Below are 26698 nucleotides of genomic sequence, written 5' to 3'. Positions count from 1 at the left end.
ATCAAACAAAAGTGTAATGAATTGTTCTTTCAAAACTATTTGTCACTGTACCTTACTATGAAAAGCATATAAGCTCATTATAAGAATCTAATATGATTTTTAAGTTAAATTATGGTTGGTCACTAAGTTATTTTTCCCAAAGGCACTTAATAAGTGTTAATAAATTGCTATAGTGTAGTAGATATTTTAAGATGAAAATTATGTTTTCTGATTAGATGAGGATGAAACCTCATGAGGATTATAGTAGACCCTTGACATTCACAGGGTATGCAGCCTGAGATCTTCATGAACCCTCAAATTCAAGAAATTTCCAGTTCAAGAACATGAGAGGTCTGTGCAGTCTTTCTTCCAAAGACTGTCCTTACTCTGAATCAAATCACCATCGTCACGTGCAGAGTGTAATACAAGTTAACTTTCCAACTTTCAGTAAAATTTACCTCTTGATTAATGTCAGTTTTTTTTTTTTTAATGAAACAGTTTTTTCCACATCACAGGTTTTTCTACATCAGTGAGAACAGGTAGAGAACAGCAAAGCTATATTTATGATGGAAGGATCCACAGGGGTGGAGGAGTTAGGTTGTGTGTGTGGGAGTCAGCATTCTAAAGACTAGATCAGCCCCCCCAGCATGCTTGATTTAGTTTCACGGCTTGACAAATTCCACAGGTGTAATGTCTTGGAACTTCGGGGTAATTGGAAAATAATCAGACCAATCCTCAACATCTGTGAATTTTAGGATCTTGCAATCTAGCATCAATGAGGAGAATCTAAAGTGAACAAACAAGTTCCCCGTACTTTCTCTGCTGATATCTTATTTGAAGAATTGAGAGAGGCACTCAAGATTAATGTTAATATTTTCATCCTTCTTACTTGTAAATATCCAATAACATCAGTAGATAATCTGGGCTACTCCTTCACAGTAAAAGTTGCCTGGGACGTTTTTGAAAGGCATGGGGGAAGGCTGTGTCTTGGGTATGAAGAGACCCCCATAGAAGTTCAGTAACGAGTAGAGGCCTTATTTTAGTAACCATTGACTGTCGACTGGTTTGGCCCCGACATTCTGAGCTTGGTATTTTATCCCTCAAATTAGGGAGCCTCTGTTTAGATTCAGTTCACAGTTGAAGGTCTTGAACCACATCCAGCTTGGCTAAAAGTATTTGGTGGTTATTTAAAAAGAAAGGATGTGTTTGATCATGCCGATTTTTATAGTTCTATCATCAGATGCATAAAACCTGCAGGACCTAGTAGTTAAGCATCTTGATAACACAAAACAAACAGACAGTTCCTTTGCACAGCATATAAATTCTTAACGCTTCTAATGCTAACACTTGCATTGCTGTAAAAGCTGCCACTTTGATATCTTCTACTGCTGGTGCTACTGCACATTCTCAAGTGACAAACCAAGGAACACGTTGAACATTATGATGTGCTGACGTGAGGAAAATTTGTTGTCTCTCAGAAAAACTGGAGTAAATTCTTCAATAAGATATCCTTGTAAAAACAAACAAAAAACCTCAAAAGAGAAAATCATTCTCTCTATTCCACCTTCTTCCCATAGAACCAAGCATGTGATAGACATTTTTGTTTTATAAATTTATTTATTTATTATTATTATTCTTTTGGCTCTGTTGGGCCTTTGTTGCTGTGCACAGGCTTTCTCTAGTTGCGGCGAGCGGGGGCTACTCTTCATTCCGGTGCGCAGGCTTCTCATTGCCGTGGCTTCTCCTGTTGCAGAGCGTGGGCTCTAGGCACGTGAGCTTCAGTAGTGGTGGCGCATGGGCTTAATTGCTCTGTGGCATGTGGGATCTTCCTGGGCCAGAGATCGAAGCTGTGTCCCCTGTATTGGGAGGTGGATTCTTAACCACTGAGCCACCAGGGAAACCCCTAGACATTTAAAACATATCCGTTAGTGATTAAAATACGTTTAGAGTTCTCGTTTCTCAAAAACGTGGGCATCGTTCAAACGTTTTCTTTTATTCCAGAAGAATTTATTTCCCTTAATCAATGACCATCGCCACTCCCCTACATAGTCTTAGAGTTCACTTAGGCTAACGGTAGTTTTCAAATCTAAAAAATGACTTGAAAATCTTTTAAAAATGGAGAATCTTGGGTTCATCCAAGAATATCGAGTTAAAATTTGAGGGGATGGGATCTTAGAAAATCAAAATATTTTAAACTCTCCCAGGAGATTCTAATGCAGCTGGTCTATAGTATGTAGGAACCCTGCAACTCTTCTGCAACAGGAAAGTGGTTCCCTGTAATAAAAAGTACTGCGCCTGAATTCTTATTAATATACTGTCATGTTTCCTCTCAGGGACTCAGTTTTCCAACCTACACAATTAAATGGCTGTAAACTAGTGATATCTCAGTTTCCTTCCAGACTCCGCAGTCTTTTAATCTCAGTCCTGTGTTTTGTTTTGTTTGTTTGTTTTCTTATATATGTCTTTAAATCTGAGCTAACTAAAAAGGTCCCTGAGCGGGTTTCTTGAGCTACCTCTCTCTGTTCATTCTTTCCAGGGGCATTTCCAACAACACTGTGAGAATTTTATTTTTACTATCCTTAGTTCTCATGTAAAATTATAAGATCTTATCTTTGACTTTTTAAAAAATAATATCTGCGTTCTAAAGTCCTCAGTATATGTCTGCTATGCCCAATTGGCCTTCCTTTAGGAATTAGAAACCTTAAGGAAAAAAAGCTCATTGTGTTCAAGGATAGCTGTCCCGTGCAGTGGCCCTGCATGCTGATCTCATTGTCCACAACCCAGTTTTTACAAATTATATGAGCAGCAGTGTCAAAGTACTTATGGTTCCTCCAAAATTGCTTCATGTCTCCATACAGGTGACCTTGCCCTTCTCTTTTGTCAATATGCCCTTCTCTGCCTTTCCATCTGGAAAACTTCTGTGAAGCTTTTAAATCATCACTGTCAGGTACTCTATGAAGCCCCCTTTGAAACCCTCACCTGCCACACACACACACAGTGTAGAATTAATTATTCCTATCTATGTATTATTTCTGTGTCTTAGGTATACTTCTGTTCTTGCATGTATCACACTGAATCATATTTACTATAAGTTCCTTGAAGGCCAGAACTATCTCATTCATCTTCACATTTTCACATTTCCAGTGTCTGGTACATAGTATGTTGTGGGTTTTTTTGTTTGTTTGTTTGTTTGTTTTGGCCGCACTGGGTCTTTGTTGTTGCACGCAGGCTTTTCTCTAGTTGTGGCGAGCGGGGGCTACTCCTCCTTGCGGTGCGCGGGCTTCTCATTGTGGTGGCTTCTCTTGTTGTGGAGCACGGGCTCTAGGCACGTGGGCTCAGCAGTTGTGGCACACGGGCTTAGTTGCTCCGCGGCATGTGGGATCTTCCCGGACCAGGGCTCGAACCCATGTCCCCTGCATAGGCAAGCAGGTTCTCAACCACTGCGCCACCAGAGAAGCCCCATGGCACATTTTGCATAAATGCGTGGAGTCCATAAACAAGTGCTAGTCTATAGCCCTATCAAATTCCCCCTTTCTCCTAGGCTCGAGGTGTGTTTTTTTCAGTTGCCTACTGGGGCATCTCAACCCAGATCAACTTGTCTCAGACTGAAATTATTTCTCTCTCCCCACACTTGTTTTTGTTAACTTTTTCTGAATTCTGTTCTACAGTCTCCAGCTGTAAACCCTTTTACTTTGATTGGGCCATATTCCTCTGCCCTAATGTGAAAATCACTCTGTTTTTCAACCTCTCAGCATGGCACAAAAGGCTATAAATTATCATACACCTGTTACTTTATAACCATGATTTAACCCTCACTGCTTACTGAACATGCTGTTTATTCATTTATTCATTCATTCACAAATGTTTGTAGTTCACTTCTTATATACTAGGCACTCTGCGTGGCATCATGAACTATTTGAAGTTGGACACCTATTTGCCTTTCTTCCTGTTTCTCCATCTGTTTAGAATGTCAGCCCCACACCGTCTTATCTGGTTGCCAAACCTTTACACACACCTCAAGATCCTATTCCCTTGAGTCTTCTGACTCTTCACAGAGAAATAATCCCTCACTTACATATATTTTCAGAACCTGTACCATACTTTTTTATTATTCTACATGTATTAGTTACAAAGGTAGATTATACCATATTTTATTAAAGTTATTTGACTACTTCTCTAGCTCAGTCTCAGACTCAAGCCCTTTGAGGTCAGAGATTATATTTTATTTCTAACGTAATACTTGGCACATGGTAGATGCTAAATAAATCTTTGCAGAATTGAATTGAACTAGGCAAATTGAATTGCTGTTTCTTTGTCAGAGTAAGCTCAAGGTACCACTTCTTTCAACCTGATGAGACAAGTATGAAGGTATGATATTTATCAGCTTCTCTGTACTTCGTAGAAAGAAACTTGTAAGCAGATATGAATATCATTATCATATCATATGAATATGAATATATCATATCATATCATATCATATGAATATCATTAGAAGATCAGATTCAGGCCCACCCTGCTCTCACATTACTAACACATCTTGTCTATTCTCTAGTTAGGCAGTCTGTTTATGAATAATACTCCAATTGATTCCCTTTCCCGGGTAGATAATATGTAATATACTTATTTAACAATAACAATGAACTCTTTCTCCTTTTATCTTTACCTAAATGTTTTCTTTCCTGATTCTGTCTTCTGGTTTTTGAATTGTGTATACATATAAATATTTTGCTTTCAATAAGCCCTTTACTCCTTATTTAGTCTGTTTCTTTTGAACAAGATATACTGCTTCATATAATTCTGTACTAGTCATGCTTCTAACCCCACTAAATATCAATGATACTTTTACTAGGGTACTGGAAGTAAGAAATCTACTCAATAAAATGATATTGGAAATGTACAGGACACAGATGATATATGAGGATTTCTCAAATAATATCAGGGAACTATACGTTCTACATGATTTATTGGTATATAGTTTTTATGAGTTAATTATATCTATTGCTTTAGCCATGGGGATTTTGGATATTTCGACTAAAACACTGTCTAAATTTACTATGGAGTTTATCAGCTGCTCTGTTCAGGAATATAGATTTATTTTTCCTGTGAAACATGAACTCCATAGACAGAAAGTCCAGATTTGGCTGGTACAGCTGCTCAAGGATGACGCAAAAGACCAATGTTTCTTTCAGCCTCTTGTTCTGCCCCTGTATAGCCTCTGTCTTCATGGTCACAAGAGGGCTGCTCCTTCTCCAGGTATCATGTTCATGCTCCAGGTAGAAAGAAGGGGAAGGCAAAATACAAATAAATGCAAGTCAACTAAATAACAAGTTTTCCCAGAAGCCCCACAGAATAGCTTCTCTTTCCATTTCATTGGCCTGAACAGTATCACGTGAACACCCATTGCTTCATCTGAGTCTGTGAAGCTGATTATATTCAACCAGGCCTTTCGTCAAATTGAACAAAGTTTGGGTTCTTTTGGTAGAGAAGAAGAGAAGGATGAATTTTGAGATAGGCATCTTAACAGTGTCTGCCGGCAACAGTTTAACATAGCTGTTAGTACCTCATGGGGCCTAAGAAATCTGTGAAAAGAGATTTTGTTTAAATTTAAAAAAAAACCCTTGTGTTGAGGGCTGACTTTCAATAGATTGCAGTAAGGAAGCTTCTCTGCTGTGTAGGAAACCCCAAGAAAAGAGATTTTATGACTTGAGATACTTTAGTGACAAGAAATTTTGTTTTTTGGTAAAATTTCTTCTAGGAAAATTTAGAAAGACATAAATCTGGGCATTAATGTGATTAAAGGTCAGTTAGTTATATGACTTTATTCTAAGTTTTAATATTTTTAATTATAACTAAAATGTTATTAAAGACTCCATATATTTTGAGTACTGGGTAAAGCACAATACAAAGTAAACTAAGCAGAGGTAATTCTTTCCCTCCAGGAAATTGCTACCGAAGCTTGGCAGCACTGGTGAGGTACCCCAGCTGAACGTACAGAGGCAGTGGAACAAACACTGGAAAGTTTAAATAAATGAAGCATATGCATATTTTGCAAGTACAGAAGCAAGTGTTTTTGAAGGATAGTGAAAAAAATAGTCATAGAAGGTAAAATTTAAACAAGTTAAGGTCAGAAAATTTTTTTTTCACTTGGCTATTACATGTTGCTGGAAACTTTAAGAAAGTTCTCACTTTCCTTCCAGCTATAGTGAAGATAAGAGTTGTATTCCATACTTTTTCTATATTTCCTGCAGTAATCTGTATTGTAAGAAACTACACTAGAAAAATAGGTACTACCAAGGAAACCCTTCTTGCTCTCCCTCACCTCCATCCCTACGGACCCACATGAGTTCCTGCTGTGTTCCAAGTGCCAGGTACCTTGCCCATGATTGGTCATTTTATCTCCATGGAAACCCCAGAATTGGTCAGTACTATTCCTGTTTTACCTGTGAGGATCAGAGAGCCAGAAGCGTTCAGTAACTTTCCCAAGGAGCCAGGGCAGAATGTCAGATGTGTCTTGTTACCAGAACATTTTTTTCCACCATCCTTTATGTTTGAAATGAATGAATCATTTCTTCAGGAATTCTCAACTTCAGGACAGGCAGGAGGACAGAACAGGCAGACATTCCTCATTCTGTGAAGGCTGCCTGTCTGGTGGAAGGCTCACCATTCTGGGGAGTAAGAATGGGAGGTCCCTGTGCTGTGTGTGATTCTGCCCAACCAAACCAGGATTATTCTTGTGTTTGTCGTCACTTCATCCAGGGCTCCATGAGAATAAGAATTAATCATTGGTTTGCATCTGAGATACTGTAAATGCATAATGATTTTTAATAATCTCACCTTCTCTAATAGGTCCTGCATGCTTTCTGGTAATTATCCAGAATGAAATTAAAATGAAGTAGAGTCCATCCTCTTCTTAAAGTGTGTGATTTATGGAATTAGTGCAATCGGATTTTATCTTGCAAACAAAAGAAATAGTATAATGAACTTTGCTTCAGAGAAATACATCATAAATTTAAGAAGCAAAGAAAGTAAGCCAAATAATCCTGTTATTTTTGTTCTCTGTAGTAAAATTGTGAATGTTTAAAGATGTCTAGCTATTTTTTTATCAGCTCTACCTGTATGTGGTTTCTTTTAATTTTATTTCTAATATTCATTTGCAATAGGCATTTTGCATATCATTAGACAAGGAAGATGAGACTCTAATGCCTTGTCAGTTCAGGCAGGTATATGGTGGACTAGGTGCAAGGTAGGAGGAGGAAATAGATTGTACTTCACAGCTCATTTACCCTCTGAAGAAGTATTCATTTCTCTCCCTCTCTAAATCTCTCTGTCTCCCCCTCTCTCCATCTCCCCTTCTCTCTTTCTCTTTTCCTTTCCCCCTCTCTTCCTCTCATATTCTGGCTTTCAGGCCCCACTTTGCAACCCCTTCTTTAAACACTAGAACATTGAAATCTATCTATGAAATACAGAGACGCATATACATAAAGTAAAAAAGACTCAGTACTCTCTGGTTCGTGATCCCTGAGTCTTTGAGGACACCAGAACTTGTTGGAAGCAGTGTGCATGAGATATCAAGTTTCTGATGAAGGACTGTTAAATGGGTTATTCAGTGCTAAGATGTAACTTGCCATCACTAAAGGGTCAAAATAGCATTGATTAACAGTGTCATACCAAATACAAATTGCTTTAAAAGAAACATCTGTTCTGGGACTAATTGAGAGTGAGGACTACTTCTTAAGAACTACATCAGAAAGGAGTACTTAAGCAATCGATGCAGTTATGGCATCTGGCATTCCATTCAAGAATTTCCAGCACTGCTGGAGTAGAGCACAGGTTAGTTAATATATTTTATTCCCCGTCCCCCGACCTTTTTGCTTGCTATTCTATTCAAGGAGATATTTATTTAATAAAAAGAGAGTTCAGGAGTAATGTAGAAATAAATGGAAAAGTCTACTTTATACAATTTCATATGAAACAAATAATTACCATGCTCCAGTGGAAAAGCTACAAGCTAAAAACAAGATAGCAGTAAGATTTTGAAACTGGTTTACAGTACTTCCATGTATTAGAATTTACATCCTCAGTCAATCAATCCATCAGAGAAACATGACTAAGTGCCCTCAGTGTATTAGATACTTTGCTAAGCAGACATCAGGTACCATAGGGGATTCAAAGATGTTCCTATCCTCGGAGAGTTGGCAATCTGGCTAGATAAAAAATTCAAGATAATAACCGTTCTTCTAAGCCATTTTAAACAAAACTCAGTGGTTTAAGGTTAAAAATAAAAACCCTCCTTGACAGTTATGGCTTTTTATGGAATAAATTGCCTTTTTCTTTCCCCCTCTAAGTGTTTAGTGAATCAGCCATCACTTATAAACTGAGCAGAGTAGGGTTTTCTTCATTTTTTGTGCCTCCTGAGGCTTTGTTTGTGGTTCTTTAAAATTTGTTTAGGACTGAGTTCCAGAGTCTAAGGGATACCGAAGCATGGAAACGAGTCTAAGGATAACAAGTAGTATGATAGAGATGGTTAAAGGGAAAATGGGAGAGCCGATCACAAAGGGAGTTTACCCAGATTGAAAAGAAGAAAAGGGAAAAAAAATTATTTTAATAATTTCTTCACATTCAAAAGAAATTATCATGCCGAGGGTAGTAGGCATTTATTTTTTTGCATTACTGAGACTAAGGGAAGAATATAAATTCTGTTTTAATAAGACTAATCAGAGTACTTATGTGCCAAATCCTCATGTCAGTGAAGGTTTTTAAGAGTTAACATGTTTGATGAAAAACATTTATAGCCACCGTTGTAAGTCCTGTTTTCAGTTTGCAAATAGCCTCATTTTGAGTGATTATTAAAGCAATGTGTGCTTACAAAAATAATTCAGAAACACAGAAGAATATGAAGGACTCAAATTCACCCGAATTCCAACCTCCCAGTGATATTATTAACACTTATCTACATGCTTACCAGCATTTGTGTGTGCATCCACATGACATCATCATGCCAGTCTAGAAATGAATGCAGTTTTATATTTTGTAGTTTCTTTTTAAACATAAGAATCATTTGCATCCAGTCGTTAGCGTACAGCTTCGTTTAGGACCATGGAAAAGCACGAGTCTGTTTGTAAATGACCTGTTGTTGCTCGGTTCATGCTTTGCTGTAGAGGTAAGAGGCCAGACTCTGCTATATGGGGGACTCTGGGTTCCAGGACCGACTCCAGCACTCAGTACTGTATGACTCTGGGGAAGGCAGGGCAGTGGAGCCTCATTTTCCGCTTCTGTCAACTGAGGGGATTTGACTCGTCTCTAGCTCTAAAAATTTATTATACTAATGCTTTGCTTTTAGCAAAAGTGTATACCTTTATAGCAGCTTTTATTTACAGAAAAATCAGCCTTCTTTATTACATGTCAGAAAGCTTTTAACTTTGATAACGAGTTAGTTTTCACCTTAATAGCACAGACAAAAAGAAACAAGATTATTTTAAAATTTGGAAATTTATGACTCATTTACTGAAGTTAAAATATTCTGATAACTCAGAGAAAAAGTGAAATTTGTTGTTAGAATATTATACAATGTGCATATTCATCACACACAGATACAGTTTTCATCCCATTATGTTCTACATGCCCCCCCATGACATGCCAGCTTATCTATTTAGAGTACTTTTCTGTGTGCTCAATTGTATATGTAAGGTTTCTAATGAAGAAAAATAAAATAAGGAATATTTAGAAATATAATTATGTAGAGGTCACAACTGTGGAAATTGCTTCTCTCACAATCACTATAACTTGGCTTTATTGCCTAAATTATATAGTAATAAAAATTATCTGTATACTCTTAGAGTAACTAGTCTTGGTTCTTAGTAAGAATTTGCAATCTATTTATCGAAATAGGAAACAATTCTGTTATTATAGTCACTTCCGAAACAGTGTTTTCTAGTACACTTGAAGCCATGAGTTGAAATACTTCAGATACTGTGAAATAAAAAAAAACTTTAAAGTATTTCATTAGTAAAAATGTTTGCAGGCTTCCCTGGTGGCGCAGTGGTTGAGAGTCCGCCTGCCGATGCAGGGGACACGGGTTCGTGCCCCGGTCCGGGAGGATCCCACATGCCGCGGGGCGGCTGGGCCCTGTGATCTATGGCCGCTGAGCCTGCGCGTCTGGAGCCTGTGCTCCGCAATGGGAGAGGCCACAACAGTGAGGGGCCCGCGTACTGGAAAAAATAATAATAATAATAATGTTTGCTACAATTTATTTATCATAATAGCTATTATTCGTTCAAATCAACCTCCATGAGTTATGGGAAGGAATATAGAGCTGGGGTCAGGATGCCTGGACCATAACACTGTTACAGTGTTGTGAGAACTTGGACAAATCATGTCAACTCCTCTGACTCTCTGTTTTCTCTTATATGGTGAGAATTACTAAATAATGTGCATGAAAATGTAATAGAAATGTAAGCTACAATTAATTTCTTTAGTATTTTTTCCTTCTAATAGAATGAAAACACTTATAAAAGTAAAATTCTGAATGAAATAGTGAACTAAGAATTCAGCCAGTCAGTGTTTACCTCTTCAGAGGTCAACAGCATATAAATACACAGATCAGTTTTGTTGATTGCTCCCGTTCATTACTGTGCCATGCTTTCATTCATTTTTCAGGAAATAAATAACATCTTTAGAAAGCTCTAACTTCATTTTCCATTCATAATAGAAGATTAGAGAGAGACAATTTTGTTGACAGATTACATGGGTGTCTTATATTCCACCAGTTGGAATCTAGTGAATGATTTAAATACACCAAGTACAAGAATATGTATTAGTAATAAACTGACTTCCTTTCTGATGGCACTGAGCATGCGAATACCCACAAACACAGCTGGACCCTTTAAAGGATGAAAGTAGATTTCTGCTTGTTTAACTCTGATGTGTTATTGTTAAAACATAAATGGAACCCAGTTTTGAAAAGGTGTTCCAGAAGATGCCACAATTATCTGAGCTGCAGACACATCTCCAGATGATCTGCAGACTTTGCGTGATTCTCCATTAATGCATTTGCTCTTAGTTATATATAAGGATTATATTCCTTACTGAAGTTTTCTCGTTATATTTTTATTGTTCTTTTTAATCCTTTTCCATGTAAATACATATTATTTAAGAAAAATAACTCCAGACAGTACTATCATAAGTTAGTAACAGAAGAGGCCGAAAATGTAAGGGATAGAATTATTTGGTATTATACTTATTCCACTAATTAATAGTAACCAAATAAATATTACGGCTTCCACAAAACTTTTACCATTTTTTTAGGTCAGGAAACATTTTACAAATAAAATATCTTCCAAAAATAACATGCATGCATTATTGTTTGGAACATGCAGGTACCCATTGAGATTAGTATGATGTGATTTGTCCTGCAGCTGCTTCAAATTAAGAACAGGTGTGGGAGACAGATTATGCAAATACTCATATTAATGTAATTGTCAAATTGGTGTGTTTACCATTGTGCTTTTAAAGAGTAGACTGTACTATTTTAAATGTAAATTAGCTTCATTCTTGAGAGCAGCTATTGGGTAATGGAAACTTGGTCCTGGCTTAGAAATGAATAATTTCTAATAGACAATAACACAATTCTAAAATCTGACATTTTCTTTCCCAGTAAACTCTTCCACACGTAAAAAATGACAATTCTATATTATTTTTAGTACATATATAGTCATGGAGGTTTGTGTAAGTTTGAGTTCATTTTGGCACGAGACTACTATTTTCTTTTTTATTGTGGTACATAGTGATTACTCTGGTAGCTTTTGATCTCCTTCTATCTTTTCTAATTCAGAACTCATCTCAGCTTTCCATCTTTATGGATCTAAACGCTCAAGAAATATATTCTTTGGAGAAATTGCATTATATTTAATTTAATAATAATCTTACCTCATAGAATCTAGTTGCCTTCCGTTGTATCTTAATATTTGAAACGTTTAAACACTAATGTTGGTATTTTTAACCATGTTTTATGAATACAGAGCAGGCTTTTACTGCTAGCTCATTCATGTATCTGTGTGAGGATTTTATACGTGCCCGATGTCATGATACACATACAGCTCTGCCCAAAGAAGGGCTTTATCTTAGTCCCTAGCTGATCTCCTGTGCCTCTTAGTGACAAGTTTGTTGGCCATTATATCGGAATATAATGTGGGTGACTAGGCCAGTGAAAAGGAAGGCTGAGGTGTCAACCAGAGATGTTAGAGAAATCACATTTCTTAGGTTCCCATCCTTTTTCAATGCCTCTTTTTCTCTAACAAAAGAAAGGTCCTAAAGCATTTATGATTTTATTTTCACTTGACATATATTCAGGCTTTCTTTTTATACCTGGTAATGTATTTCTGCTTTCTCATTTCACAGAATAAGAAACTGAGCCTTAGAAAGGTTAAATTACATTATCTAAGGTCATGTAGCTGGTGGTTTGAGCTGGGATGTGAATTCAAATCAGTCTGATTCCAATTCCTGCGCCTCTTACCTTGCCATTAATCACTGATAACATGCATCCCTTAATTGCTGTTTAAAATATCTCAGATTTTATGTTTTTAGAAAACATGATCAAAATAAGGGGGATGACAAATATGAAAACTACCTTTTCTTGAATGTCTTTGTTGTTTTGAATCCAGATCAATTTGTGGTTAAGATAAAGCAGTGGTGATGAAGGGAAGGGGTTGGAGGGATGCGTGGGGCCTCCCCCATGAAAGCAGTCTCCATCACCACTACCACTAGAAGATTCTACTGGAGTGACTCTGACTTCCTTTATTCCTTTCTCTCCTATACCTCATCATCCCCAGCTGTTGGGAAGCACTATTAAGAAGGCAGTGGGACTTGGTAATGAAGTTAGATATTCACCCATGAATATGGGGAATTATCTTTTGATACGGAAAAGAAAAAGTGAGTGGCAGTCCCGAACCTCTACTGGAGGTTTTCCTGGCGTCATGAGAGTTTTAATATCAAATGGTAAGAGATTTTCTGTTGGAAAGAGTGCTGTTTTTTTAATAATTGGTCCTCTTCCTTCAGGTTGCCTCTCTACCTCACATCATGATCAAGAGGGGGGAAAGGGTTGATGGGGAGAGAATGATAATCAGAGGTGCCAACAAGGTGAGCTTCTGTAAGTGCAGCTTGCAGTCTCTATTCCTCATTAAAGAGTCTATCATTTATCATTATTGGCAAGAAAAGGAGCTGCCACTGAGACCAACAGTGGATAAAAAGTAGCTGATCCAAGGGCTGCTGCTGCTTCCCCTGCAGGGATCAGAAAAGGAACTGCCACATCCTTCAGGCCCCTCATAAATTCCTAGGGGTGACCATGATCTGAATTGTTCCCCCCAAGGGGAAAAGCATACAGTAAAAGAGATGCTGGCACTTTCTGAATTTGAACAAATGAAAGTATGATACGGTGTTTTGTTTTGATACATAACAGACATAGCAATGGCTCTTCATGCTTTGTTCATTGATTCAAGTCCTAGTCCAAAAATGCATTCTCACGGGAAGGATCACCAAAAGGTAGTTATAGGTCTTGCCCAATCCACAAACTCCAAGGACATCTAGGGTTAGTGCCTCTATGAAGGTATAGTGCCCTACATAAGCAAAGCAATGAATGCTTCCTCGTTGTACCCTCACTGCTTTTGATATTTCTGATAAAGTTGGTGGCAGAGGCATTTCAGAAGTACTTTGAATAGGAGTTTCTTACTTCTACTTTGATGCTTAAAAGTATATTGCTGCAAGACCATCAGCTAAAGTGAGATTTCTACTAACAAAAAAAAATTAATAACTTTATAGATATTTTGTATTGCCTTTTGAAGAAAAACCCTAAACCAGGTTGAAAGCTATACAGTATATCTAATCTATTACTTTCTGTTTTATTCCCCATATTATTATTTTAACTTGTTTTGTAGTCATTTTACTTTTTCAGCAATTGAAATTAATACATGAAATGCAGTTTTTACATTGAGCAAGAAAAGCTTTTGCTTTAAGAAATGCCAAGTCCCTACCCTGAATCCTTGGGCTCTAACCCTATGTCCATACGTTCCTGGACAATGCCTCAAGGTAAAAAACAAAGATTTATTCTGTGCTCAGTGTCTGATTTGAAATATTCAGAATATAGACTTACTCAGAGATTGGAAGCTGGTTTAATACATGTGCCAGCCATCCTGAAAGGCATTTCAGTAGGCTCTGTACCCTGGCATTTGTTTTAGAAATAATTGCATGCAAATGTAGTTTAACATCTGTACTATGTCTCTTAATCCTAACCAGGCATTTTCCATTAGATGTACTCTGAAAATCACATTAAGAAAAATATATCATCTGTGAAATTGTATTCTGAATGCCCCAAATAGCAAAGAAAGGGGCAGTATCCAGTTAAATCTAATGTGAAGCATTCCTTTTTTCTCCTGAATCCCAAATTTTAAAATGTTTATTTCATTTCTCATAGTGCTGCACTATAAAATTGAAATGAGATTTTCTGTTTTCCAAATTTTTCCATTTAGCTTACCACAAAACTTTCTTGAAGATGAAACTATACTGCTATGTAAAATTTCCTTAATTTTTGCTTGGTAATACAAAATGTAAGTTAGTTTATGTTGGTACCTTTATGGGAATGCAATTCAGATAAGTTACATTTTAGTACATTGTATTCTTGGAAGCAGAATTTTCCAAGTGGAATTTTGTTACTGAACTGACTTTAAACATACTATAATTTACTCGTGTACTTAAAAAATTAGGGAAAGAATATTAAGGAATAAAACATATGCAAAGTCCTAGGAAAGCAACTGACTGGAAGGAAGAGGAAGGGGAGTTCCTGGAAAAAAAGTTATTTCTTGACATCATTGAGATTTAAAAGAATATCTTGTGCTCTTCTGCATTGGTCACAGTTACTACTTCAAGACTGTAGTAATATGACTCTAAATACCTAAGAAATGTGTTCATGTATTTGACCCTTCATTTAATCCTCCAAGCGAAAATCAGGTGGTGTGCACATGTAATTATGAGAAATTTGAAGCACCTAAAGGCCACTTTGCTTTCCATGATGCACTTGGAGATCTGGCTTCTGATTCTCTGTCTCCATCCCTGCCACCCTCTCTTGCCTAGCACTCTTTTCTCTGACCTTGCTGGATTATCAGTGTTTCTCTGAATGATGCAGGGGCCCCTATATCTTCAAGCCTTCATAACGGCTGCTTCTTTGGTCTTGAATGCTTTCCACCTACACCCACCTCACACCCATTTGTATACTAATGTCCATTTATTATCACCTAGTCTAAAATACTTTGCTATCCACTGTCTGCCGTGTAAGTACTAAGTACCCTTCCTCTGTACTCCCATAGAACCCTGTGCGTCTATCTGTCATAGCACTTATTATGATACCCTTCACTAGCAGTTTGTCTTCCCAATTTGTCTCTAACCTCTTAGGGTTAGGGACTCCTACTTAACCCTGCATCGCCATTCTTAACCTAGTAAGTGGTTTTCCATAGTATCCTGCAGAAGTGAGAGAGAACCCCGCCCAAAATTTAGTTTAGATGTCGGAGCTGATGACACTCAACACACCAAGAGAATTTGAGAGAAATTTGATTACTCACATGGGAGACGCTGGGGGAGAACCAATGGGGCACAAGCAGGTCCAGGCTGGCTTGGGATAGTAGAGGGTGTAGGCTGGGTCTGTATAATGGCTATGGGGCGAGCTGGGGAAAAGATCACTTGAACAAGTGTTTTAAATTTCCCTCCAGTGGCAAAGGTGGAGGTGCATGCACAGGTTTTCTGTCCAGATGTGGAGCCATAGGGGAAAGGGAGGTTGAGGCCTAAAAAGTCAACAGTCAGATAAGAAATGGAGTCAGACCCTTTACTGTAAGTGGCAACTAGATGGTCATTAAATCTTTGGTGAATAAAATACTGAACGAACTACAGTCAGTCAGTAGCCCCCCATCATCAACAGGTAGCTTCAAGCACCTACATGTCCTGTACACCATCCACTTCTTAATGCTTTCTCATTCAATAAGGAAAGTTGTTTTACCCAGGCCTGTTTCTTACCTTCTACTACCTCACCTAACCTCCTTAAGGCAACAAGAGACATCTGTATTTTCTTTTGACTACAGCAGAAAAAGAGCAGAAACCTAAGGACTATTACTCTTATGTGAGCATAAGCTACTTCTGCCTAGCCCCAATATACCCAGGGGGAAAATCCTATGCATAGAATCCATCTTCTTTATCTATTAAGTAATTACTGTATAACTTAAAATGCTGTCTTCCATTCTCCACGATGATCATGAGAAATCCAGCTCCCTGTTTTATTTTTTTTTAAGAGCTTAACATATTCTCTTGAACAAAGCAAACAAGCATAGAACAAAAATAGAATATTCTACCAGTACTCTGCATGAGTATCTCATGCCAGAAGTGTCTGTTGACTGCTGTCTTCATCTCCTCTTAGAATGTAATAAGTACATCACTTGTAGGAGCACTACAGGCATCTTTTGTTTTCCAATGACTTTAGGCGCATGAAAGACACTTGATTAACGTCCCTGGAGATTCAAGTTGTCTAAGTAGTCAGTGGACAGGTGTAGGTCTTATTCTTCTCACAGACGGCGCCGGGTCATCTGCCCCATCCTTGAGCTCAGCCTCACCTCTGCAGACAGCTGGGCTCTGTGGATGAGAGGTGTCCATATCTTTTCTATTCCTTGCTCCTCTGCTGAGGTTTCTAACAAGGGTGCCAATTAGTGCCAGTTATGATGGCAGCTTTCTGAGGTGAATAAGAAGGGGATTGACGAAAACCAGGGTGAAAAATCTGAGTTCGACCCTGTTATATTGTGTAATCTTTGTTAATTCTTCAGTTCTTTTAAGCTGTGAAATGGGGATCGAATTTATTTTAGAAATGTCAGTGGATTTAATTGATTAATATTAAGTACTTTACAATCTCAAATCCTCCAAATATGTGGTATGTGGATTGAGACAATAGCCATCACTAAACTTTCTTTGCTAGTGTTTACCTACCCTTTCTTTTTTTAAAAAAGGAAAAGAAATAATTTAGAATCTGTTGAACAAGGAAAAACAAATGAGTATGTAATCTTAAATTATGATAAAAATAAAAATCCTAATGCCCATCAAGAATCAATACATTGATAAATGTACCTGTGCAGATATTTTAAAATTTAACCTAATGTTTTATTTTGCCATTTTTATATATTAAACTGTGTTTTGCAGAATAGAAAGTCTGATTATACAAGCTGACATTTTGGGAGAGGAAGAGATTTATAAAGCTGACATTATGACAGCAATTTGTGATTACTTCACTTAATTTTGCAACTAGTAAAACAGGAGGTGGCCAAGATCATGACTTCCGGCCTTATCTTTTGTCTCTTTTGTCTTTGGATTATAACCTAAAATTTGCTCCAAAACTTAATTTAAAGGCTATCAAAGTTTAATCCTAATTTTGGCAGTGAGATCATTGATTGAAACATTTTGAAGTATTCTTGTTAGTTTATTTCTCCGGCTTCAAGTCACAGAAATACACATACAACTTAAACAAAAAAGTGGGATCTGTTCAGAGATACAGAATTGTTCACAAAACCCAAGGAAAAACGAAACAAAACTCTGGTCACAGAAAGATAAGAAGCAAAAGCAAGATCGTTGGACAGGCTCTGTGGGGTCCCAGCATTAGGTTGTATGAATTCCTGTTTATTATTCTCAAGAATCAGTTATTGAGAGAGGGAATCTGATTGGCCTATTTGTAGCAGCCACCTACCCTTGAGCCCGTCCTACCAATTTGCATATGATGTTGGGAGCCGGGGTGCAGAATGGGGATGGTCCCCCAAGAAAAACTTTGGTGTTGTTAGCAAAAAGAGGAATAGATTCCAGGTAGGGAAGATCAACAGATTTCCTCTGTAGTCACTGAGGTGGTTTGCTACAAGATTGTAGCATGGTCTCAACAATAGTATTTTTCTCAAAGAACTCTACTCTTTCAACAGTAAGGAAACACATAGCAATAGGGAACTGTAGGAAAATAGCACCTAGTAACACATTTGTACATGCAGATTCACCAATACATATGTTCCTAAGGATTATATAAAAATCAAATTTATTTTAGATGAGTTCTCTTTCTGTTTACATAAATACAACCTTAACTACATTTTTATTTTGAATAATTAAGGAAATAGGAATCCCTAATTTAATTTCATAAATTTGGACTTTCATGTTGAGTTTGTTACCAGTGAATGGTATAATTTGGCATGTTTATCAAGGAAAAGAAAATATACTATTTAAAAAAATTTACACCAGGGCTTCCCTGGTGGTGCAGTGGTTGAGAGTCCACCTGTTGATGCAGGGGACGCGGGTTCGTGGCCAGGTCCGGGAAGATCCCACATGCCACGGAGCGGCTGGGCCCGTGAGCCATGGCCGGAGCCTGTGCTTCACAAGGGGAGAGGCCACAACAGTGAGAGGCTCGCGTACTGCAAAAAAAAAAAAATTTACACTGATCCATGAAGAAAACAAGCAGAAAGTTATAAACTTTTAATAATCAGTACCTTCAACAATATTCTATATGTCCTTGGACCAGTTTTTTAAAATCAATCTGAGTTAGTAGACCTAAGGAATCCCCATTCTGATCATAAGCACCGCTCTTCCTTGTCATCCTCTCCACATCACCACGCCCATGCCCATCTACATGGCTTCCTGATCCAACTGTATCCCATGATTAATGATAACATTAAAGAAACTCTCGCTGTTTTGTATTGTTCCCTCTGACCTAGCTCTCCATTCTCCAAACTGTGGCTTTCCTTACTCCTACTCCCAAGCAAGCTACTGGATTTTCCTACAGAAAATCACAGTATCAGGCAGTATTGAGCCCACAACTTCACCTTAGCCTTCATCACTGTTTAGCAATCGTTTCTAAACTCCTCACTCCCCCCTCCCTACACCAGCTTCCTGCCTTAACTGTCCCCTTTCAGCTCCTACATCTCACACCGAGCCCCTAGTCCCAGTGACTTCGTCTCCTCCTTCAGAGATAAAATTTAGAGGCCACCGAGTAAGATCTTCCTCTGCCTCTCTCATCTCCACTCCTAAAACAAACTCATATTGGCACCTCTCTTTATGCCCTTTTGTATCACAGTGAGATCTTTTCTCCAAGGCCAACTTGATACCTGCCCTGCCCAGCCTTTCCTACGACCTTGTCATGTCAGCCTCACAGCTGCTCTCCTGTATCTTCAGTCTCCCATTTTCTGTGAGTCTTCCTGTCTTTAAAAACCAAACACCCCCAAAACAAAATCTTATTTGAACCTTTGTCTTATATCAGGCAATCTTCCTAACCCACTCCTTTCCTTCATCATTAAACTTTTGGAAAGAATTGGTTACCCTTCAATCTCTGTTCCTTCTTTAACTTACTATATTATGTCTCTGTCACCACTCCCATTCTGAAATTATTCTTTTGAGTATCACTGACAACCTCTGAGAGTTGTATTCAAGTCAAATTCCCATCCTACTAGACCCTGTCAGAACACTTGAGACATTTGACACCAGTCCTCTGAATTTGGTGGCTTTCCTCATCTCTGTCCATAACTTTTTATGTTCAATTGTTATATCAGTGGTGCTAAACTCTGGCTGCACATTATCATTACCTGAGGTGCCTGAGCGCCATCCTAGCCTAATACAATCAGAAGCTGAAGGTGGTGTAGCCCAGCATCAGTATTGACTCAAAGCTCCGCAGGTGATGCTAGCACATGGCACAGGTTGAGAACCATTCCTTTAGATGATCTCAGTGACAGAACTTATCCACTTCCTGTGGGGTCTCTACCACATAAGGTCTCAGATCTCTATATATCTTGCCTTGTTTCCTGAACTTGAGGCTTATGCTATACTCAAATGTTTGCTAGAAATAACTACCTGGATGTCCTGCAGTAAGATCTAGTATAGTATTTCTAGTATTTTCAGTTAAAGCACATTCTCCTGTATTCCTTAAAAACCATTTTTTCTTGCATCCTCTTATCTTGCTGGTGACATCACAGCCTACTCCCAGTGTCCCTTCTCCTTCACTCTCTCACTCTATCACTCAGGTAGTCTTCAAATCCTTGGAAATTAGCCTTTCCTCAAATTCAGTATCCTGTTCTTACTTTCAGTGCTCTTCATTCAGCCCAGACCATAAATAACTCTCTGGTGAACCTTTGGGCATCTTAGGCTACCAGCTACCAGTTTTTCCCAATTCCAGTCTAAGCCCACACCCTCATGCTTTTCTCTTGTCTCCTTAAAAGAAAATTTGCTCGGGCTTCCCTAGTGGCGCAGTGGTTGAAAACCTGCCTGCTGATGCAGGGGACACGGATTCGAGCCCTGGTCTGGGAGGATCCCACATGCCACAGGGCAACTAAGCCCGTGAGCCACAACTACTGAGCCTGTGCGTCTGGAGCCTGTGCTCCGCAACAAGAGAGGCTGCGATAGTGAGAGGCCCGCGTACTGCGATGAAGAGTGGCCCCCGCTTGCCACACTAGAGAAAGCCCTTGCACAGAAATGAAGACCCAACACAGCCCAAAATAAATAAATAAAAAATTGATGGAAGTGAAATTTAAAAAAAAAAAAAAGAAAAGAAAAGAAAATTTGCTCCTGCCCTTTACCTCAGGACATGACAGAAATTCCCTTTGTCTGATGGGCAGAACTTTTCATAGTCCCAGCTTTCCAGTCTTCTCTCTCACCTCCGTCCTCATCCATACCACACTCCAGCCATAGCCACATGATCACATTTCTCAAGTACAATTCTAAATCTTTTGGATTCTCCCTTTCTTCCTTTCCACGTCTTTCTTTTTAGAGTAATAAATTCCTCATTCTTAATACATTCTTCCAGTACAATGGAACTGTACTTTTTACCTCTTCAACAATACGTTTCTCTCTAATGTTGTCTCAATCTAGGATCCATGGGTAGAATTCAGGAGGTCTATGAATATGAATGGAGGAGAAAGTATTCTCACTTTCACTTCTAATTAAAACTTCATATTTTCTTCTATTACGAATGTAGGTAACAAACCACAATAGTATTGGCAGTATCTGTGACATCGTCCTCAAAAAAAATTACAGATGTTTTCATCTGTTGGCAAAAATATCTAGAAATATTAGTTATGCTTATTACTACTTAAAAATTAGAGTGGTTATTAAACCTGACATTGTATCTTATTATTTAATGTATTTACAAAGAAGCACATTTATTAATATTTCACAAATGTGGCCTTTTAAATATTTTGAAAACTGAATTTCAACATAACTGATTTCCTTTCTAACTTCTTACACTTTATTTTATGCAATTAGATTTTTTTCTGAGGAGGCCATTCTTGACTTGAATGGAGCGTCAAAGGGTTCAAGATGCAAATGGCACTTACTTAGTTGTATCCTAGTTTACAAGGCTTTTCCTCCCGCTCTCCTCTGAAACCAAGGACAATTTTCATTCATTTTTATATCCATATGGCTAACATAATTTATAGCACACAGTAGGTACTGAAAAATGTTCACTGACTGAATAATGGAATAAAAGAATGAGAAATTACCTGTCCCACAAATATCCTGAACACAGAAGACAATATTTCTCAAAGTGTAATCATGGAAGCTCTAAATCACAATCACCAAGATGCTTGTTAAAATGCATATTCATGGGCCCTATCTCAGATCTTTTGAATCTGAGTCCCTAGAAGTGTAGAATTTTCAATTATAACGGTTCATCCAGACATTCCTTTACATGCTAACGTTTGAGAACCTGTTCCAGTAGGCTATTGTGATGTACAGCAGCCTTAAAAAATAAATAAAAGCATGAGCTTTTGTAAATAATTTCAGCTCCCTGGGCTCTATTTTCTTTCTCTGCGAAGTGATTCTTTAATGGCTGCATCCTATTCTCCTCAATATCATATGGGTTTTGTAGTCAGTGCCACAGAAGGAAGTAAGGCAGGACTTACTCCTTGTTCAGAATGAAGAATGAAGAGTCTTTGGGCATGTGCTCATACTGGTTTGGTCCTGTGGGGTACATGGTCCCTGCACCTCGTTGACTGACTCCAAACAATATACCACCTACTCAGATCCACTGGTCTTATGAAATAATGTTTGCCAGACAGCAGTTCTCTTTTCTTCACCTCCTCTGTCAGGGCTAGGCAGCTTTTAGTCTGTTTTTCAGAGGTGGGCTGGGGATAGACGAAGTAATTTGAATTTGCAAAGCCGACACATATCACCCTGGCACAACTCTGGCCACACTGTCCCTGGGACAGTCTCCATCAGATGTGATGAACGGCCTAAAGATAGCCAACCAAGCCAACAAACAGAACAGTTAGAGTGGAGGAAAGGCCAGTTAACCGTTTAATTTTATTCCTGTTTCATACTAGGTCAAGAGTATCCACATTTCTTAAAAAAAAAAAAAAAGGGCTTCCCTGGTGGCGCAGTGGTTGAGAGTCTGCCTGCCGATGCAGGGGACGCGGGTTCGTGCCCCGGTCCGAGAGGGTCCCACGTGCTGTGGAGCGGCTGGGCCCGTGAGCCATGGCGGCTGAGCCTGCGTGTCTGGAGCCTGTGCTCCGCAGTGGGAGAGACCACAGCAGTGAGAGGCCCGCGTACCACAAAAAAAAAAAAAAAAAAAAAGAGTATCCACATTTCTTGACTGGCCAAACACTATTTTAAAATTTTTGCACCTTTAAAATGTAGATCACTATTCCATTCAGCTATCATTTTACCCCAAATTTTATAAGACACTAAAGTTTTAAACATATTAAAGAAAAATTTGATCCCATTTTCAGCCAGCTTCAAGAAAAATTATAATTTAAAAATATATTCATTCATTAGGAAAGATCAATATATAATACTTTCCTATTTTTCTATGAAAATATACCTTCATCAACTTTGCAAACATTATATTATTTCTTAGAAGTCACTTCACCTTGTCACTGAATGCAGACACCCTCATATTAACTTTTTGCTTTGCCACACCAGGTTTCTAAAGAGAAAAAATATTTTTTATTCATATGGAAGAGGCTTTGATTTGTATCATGAAGTCCAATAGGAGACGCAAAGCTATTTGAATGCAGATAGAATGTCTTGGGAATTTTTGCATCCTTTACAGTGTGTTTTATACACAGTAGAACTTTAATAATTTTTTATTTGAAAGAAATTGAATGTTCTGAAGCAATAATGATAGCTAATAAATATTAACCACATAGCTAAGAAACATTAGGTATATGGGTACCAGCACTATTCTAAGTACTTCATAAATCAGTGTATTTAACAACCCTAGGACGTTGTTACTTACTACCCCCTTTCTAGAGAGAGAGGCCAGAAGAGCGAAGTAACTTGCTCAAGGTCACTCTACTAGCAAGTGTTGAGTCAGGATCTGAACCCTGGCAGACTGTCTCCAGAGCTAGTATTCTTATTTCCAACACTGAACACTGAAGTCTTTATTGTTTTAACAGAAAATTGCAATGATCCATATTTAACAGAAGAATAGTTTCCCTCTGAAGTTAATGTTGAAAGCCTCTTCCAGTACACTGTCCTGGCCTTTTCATTGTTAAAAGGTTCTTTGGTGCTTATTTGAAACAGATGCAAACACTTAAAACATCGATTCACATTGTGTTGCCCTGTGATTTGCTAGATTATGTCAGGTTTCCTCCAGGAGACCCATTTCTAACTGACTGTCTGATTTCATTCGCCTTGCTACTCCTTCACAGACCTGCAGCTTCATGGATCTGTTCAAGCATGGTTGGTCGGAGGTTGATTAGTGCGTCTCTTGCCAACATTCTGTCTCCTTCTGTTGTAGAAAGCTCTAGGACAGCCAGGAGAAGAAGCTGGGTGGGTTTTTCAAAGCAGTTTCTTCAACCAGGCTTTTTGGCAAGACATGATGACGGGCTAATGGCAGTGCAGAGTTTATTCTCACATACTTTTAACTCCTGGAGTTATTAGTTGGGAGTTGCTTAAAAGCCTGTGCCTTTCAAAGGGTTTGCTTTTTTCCAGGGTATTGTTCTTCAGTAAACATAAGATTAAGTTGACTTTCTCTGTTCATAAATTTTGCTTTTTAACTCTATTTCTTGCTCAACTCTTTTGATTATTTAAACTGTATATATCTTATAATTTTGCATGCAAAATGACAGGGCAGAAATGTCACTGTGTGTCCTTAGTGTGGGACAGCCCTATCTCTTTTGTCCCTAAGGATAGATTAATGACAGTATCATTTTAATGTGCTGTATTTTTATCTATGGTGACAGGAATGATTTGGCATTGTCAGGCAATGATTGCTTTGGTCAAACAAAGTTTCTGATGAACAAAAATATGTCATGGCTTCAGGAGGTCCTTCAGAATCTTGTTTTATGTCAAAGTTATCTCAATGGTTATCAGTTAAAATCATATTGGGGAAATGTTTGAGACACAATTAAAGAAGATATGTTTGGATTATACTTAGATTTACTGAAATTATGTTTCTGAGTCATGTGAGCTGAGAATGGAGAATATTCTCTCTCACAGTGAAGCTTCAGGCTACTCCCATCACAGAGCTCTAATCTGTAGAGGAAAAGTAGCAAAAATCTCCTTCTTATAATGAAATCCTTCTGATAATTTTGGCACCTGTATCCTTTAAATGATGCCTACAGCATTTTATGTCATAACATCTTTTGTGTATTTTTATCAGTGTACTTGTACCTGGTCTGGAAATGTCCTGTTTCTTAATCGTCTCTATATCCTCCCTTCAGACTCTGTGATTGGGATGGCAGATCTTCAGCACCTGACATGTTTTGTCTATGTTAAACACAAAGTACAATATTTAATTTGGGTGCTCTTGAAAGAGCTTAAGGTGATGTTGCTTATTTATGAAGTTTCATTTTCTGTACTAAATATAGTGTCGTGGCACCTTTGGAGTTCTCATGATGCTCACTGATTTTTGGTTTTAGGTAGATGAGTGTCGATCTGAGGATTTTTTGTTAATCTGGTTCGTTGCTGTGGTACGGAGTAGCATTTCATTTCTTTTTTTTTTAGGATGCTTATGACCTCCTTAAATAGCAGTCCAAAAATCGTGTGGCTTGTTTTGATTTTAACCAAAGTTACAGCTGCCTAGCTGTAAAGCAGTCAGTTTCTCTTATTATGACTAGTTCTTCAACTTGTACTGTTTTAAATTGCCTGCAATTAGCATATTTCAACCTTATTTTTAGGTTTAAATTGCAGTGTGAGAGTGTACTCTCCTCTTAGCTAATTAGTGCTATCAAGGAACAGTAGGTTACCTCATTAGTACCATGTGCATTTAATTAAAGAAGAGAAAATTGGAGTTAACCTCATAGTTAATATTTTCACAGAGTGCTTCAATGCCAACACCTTCAATTGGAGTCACACCCCTGTGTATCTAATTATGCACTGGTGCCAAATAAGGTTAGCAAGGGTACTACAAGGCTGTTGACAAAATAATTTAGACGAAAAATTGTTTGTTGGATTCTGACAGTAAAATATAACTTGCACGTATTTTCTTCATCCTCATCTGTCAGCATCAGGTGACATACTTCTTCATAGGAAATTGAAGGGAAAGAATATTTTGGAAGCCATTTTTTTTTCTGTTTAAATTAATGTTGCTCTTATCTTGAAGAAAATGGCATATAGTCATGTAAAGCATGTACAATCCGTTTCTCAAACAGATCCCCTGAACTTCAGAGATGTATTTGAAAAGAATTATTTATAAGATGTAATATTTACATGCATCAAACCACTACAAATACTCCCTGACACCCCTACCACATCCCTCCCTGCTTTTCTTGTTTTCTGATATAATTTCCCTTGTGTAGCTTATGAATGGGGATCATCCTTTCATATCATACACGAAGTCTAAGGATGTGTTGTCACATGGTCTACTCAAATGCAGTGTAATCCTTTTGCCCTTCAGACAAAATCTTTTGAAATGTCTAATGCTACTTAGGTAAAAAATGACATTCCATGTCATTTATCAATAAATAATCACTTTGCTTTTACAGATAAAAATGCAAACTATTCATTTGAGTGTATAGAGTAATTTTCAATACAAATGACACAATTCAACAGGTTTTAACAGAGATTACTGAGTTTAGCTCCATAGTCTTAAATATGTATTTAATGGCAATATTTGTGTTATAGTAATGCAGAGCCAAGGCAGCTTATTTAAAGGGATTCTTGTGATTGTTCTCACATTTCATGACAAGACAGGATTTATGTTCATTCGTGCTGGTTATAATTGACTACAAGTCAACAGTTAGCTTTTTCAAAAAGAGATAAAGTTTTAGGGACAAATAACATCCCATACTCTAAAATCACAGTACCATTTAAAGCTATAGGAATATTTATTAATAAACATTGGCCATAATTTTAGCTTAGAAGTGGGAAGTGAGGCTCCTAAGTCAGTATCCTGGTAGATGATCGATAATTTTTGGTTAGTGGTTATTTCGTATGTTCAAATATTCAAATTAACATCTGCCAAATTATTCCTGTTTTTTCAATTTTATTTAATACTGTTATTAGCTGTGAGACAAAGGTGGAGTAGTCTTGCCTAGGTCAACCTACCAAGATAATAATCCAAATAATATTTTCTTAAATGATAATGTACATTATTAGCGTTAAGCCTTAAGATTGGAAAAAAAAAAAAAAAAAGCCAACTCCTGATTCTCTTTGTTTAATCTAGGAATTGCTTCCAGAAACAAAATTATGTGTCTGTGGCCACTCTTCTGGTGATGGGCATCCTCACAACACATTTGCA

The 26698-nt window shown here is 37.8% G+C and overlaps 1 protein-coding gene across 9 annotated transcripts in view; it reads left to right on the top strand.

The window, feature by feature from the left end:
- FOXP2 (forkhead box P2) overlaps positions 1 to 26698 on the top strand; it is a 538178-nt gene that overhangs the window by 386559 nt on the left and 124921 nt on the right. For 4 of the 9 annotated variants that reach the window (XM_089917488.1, XM_089917490.1, XM_089917487.1 and 1 more), the window contains one exon: positions 26624 to 26698. The exons of 4 other annotated variants lie outside the window; for them this stretch is intronic. In XM_089917488.1, coding sequence (XP_089773614.1) covers positions 26624 to 26698 — 75 coding nt within the window. One more of the 9 variants, XM_089917493.1, reaches the window with a different exon arrangement.

Source organism: Delphinapterus leucas, chromosome 9 (genome assembly GCF_059928025.1).
Source record: "Delphinapterus leucas isolate spDelLeu-1000000601 "Yukka" chromosome 9, BTC_Dleu_Yukka2, whole genome shotgun sequence".
In the NCBI taxonomy this organism is placed as follows: Eukaryota; Metazoa; Chordata; class Mammalia; order Artiodactyla; family Monodontidae; genus Delphinapterus; species Delphinapterus leucas.
Note: the sequence above shows the minus strand (reverse complement) of the source record. Positions and strands in the feature narration are given on the sequence as shown.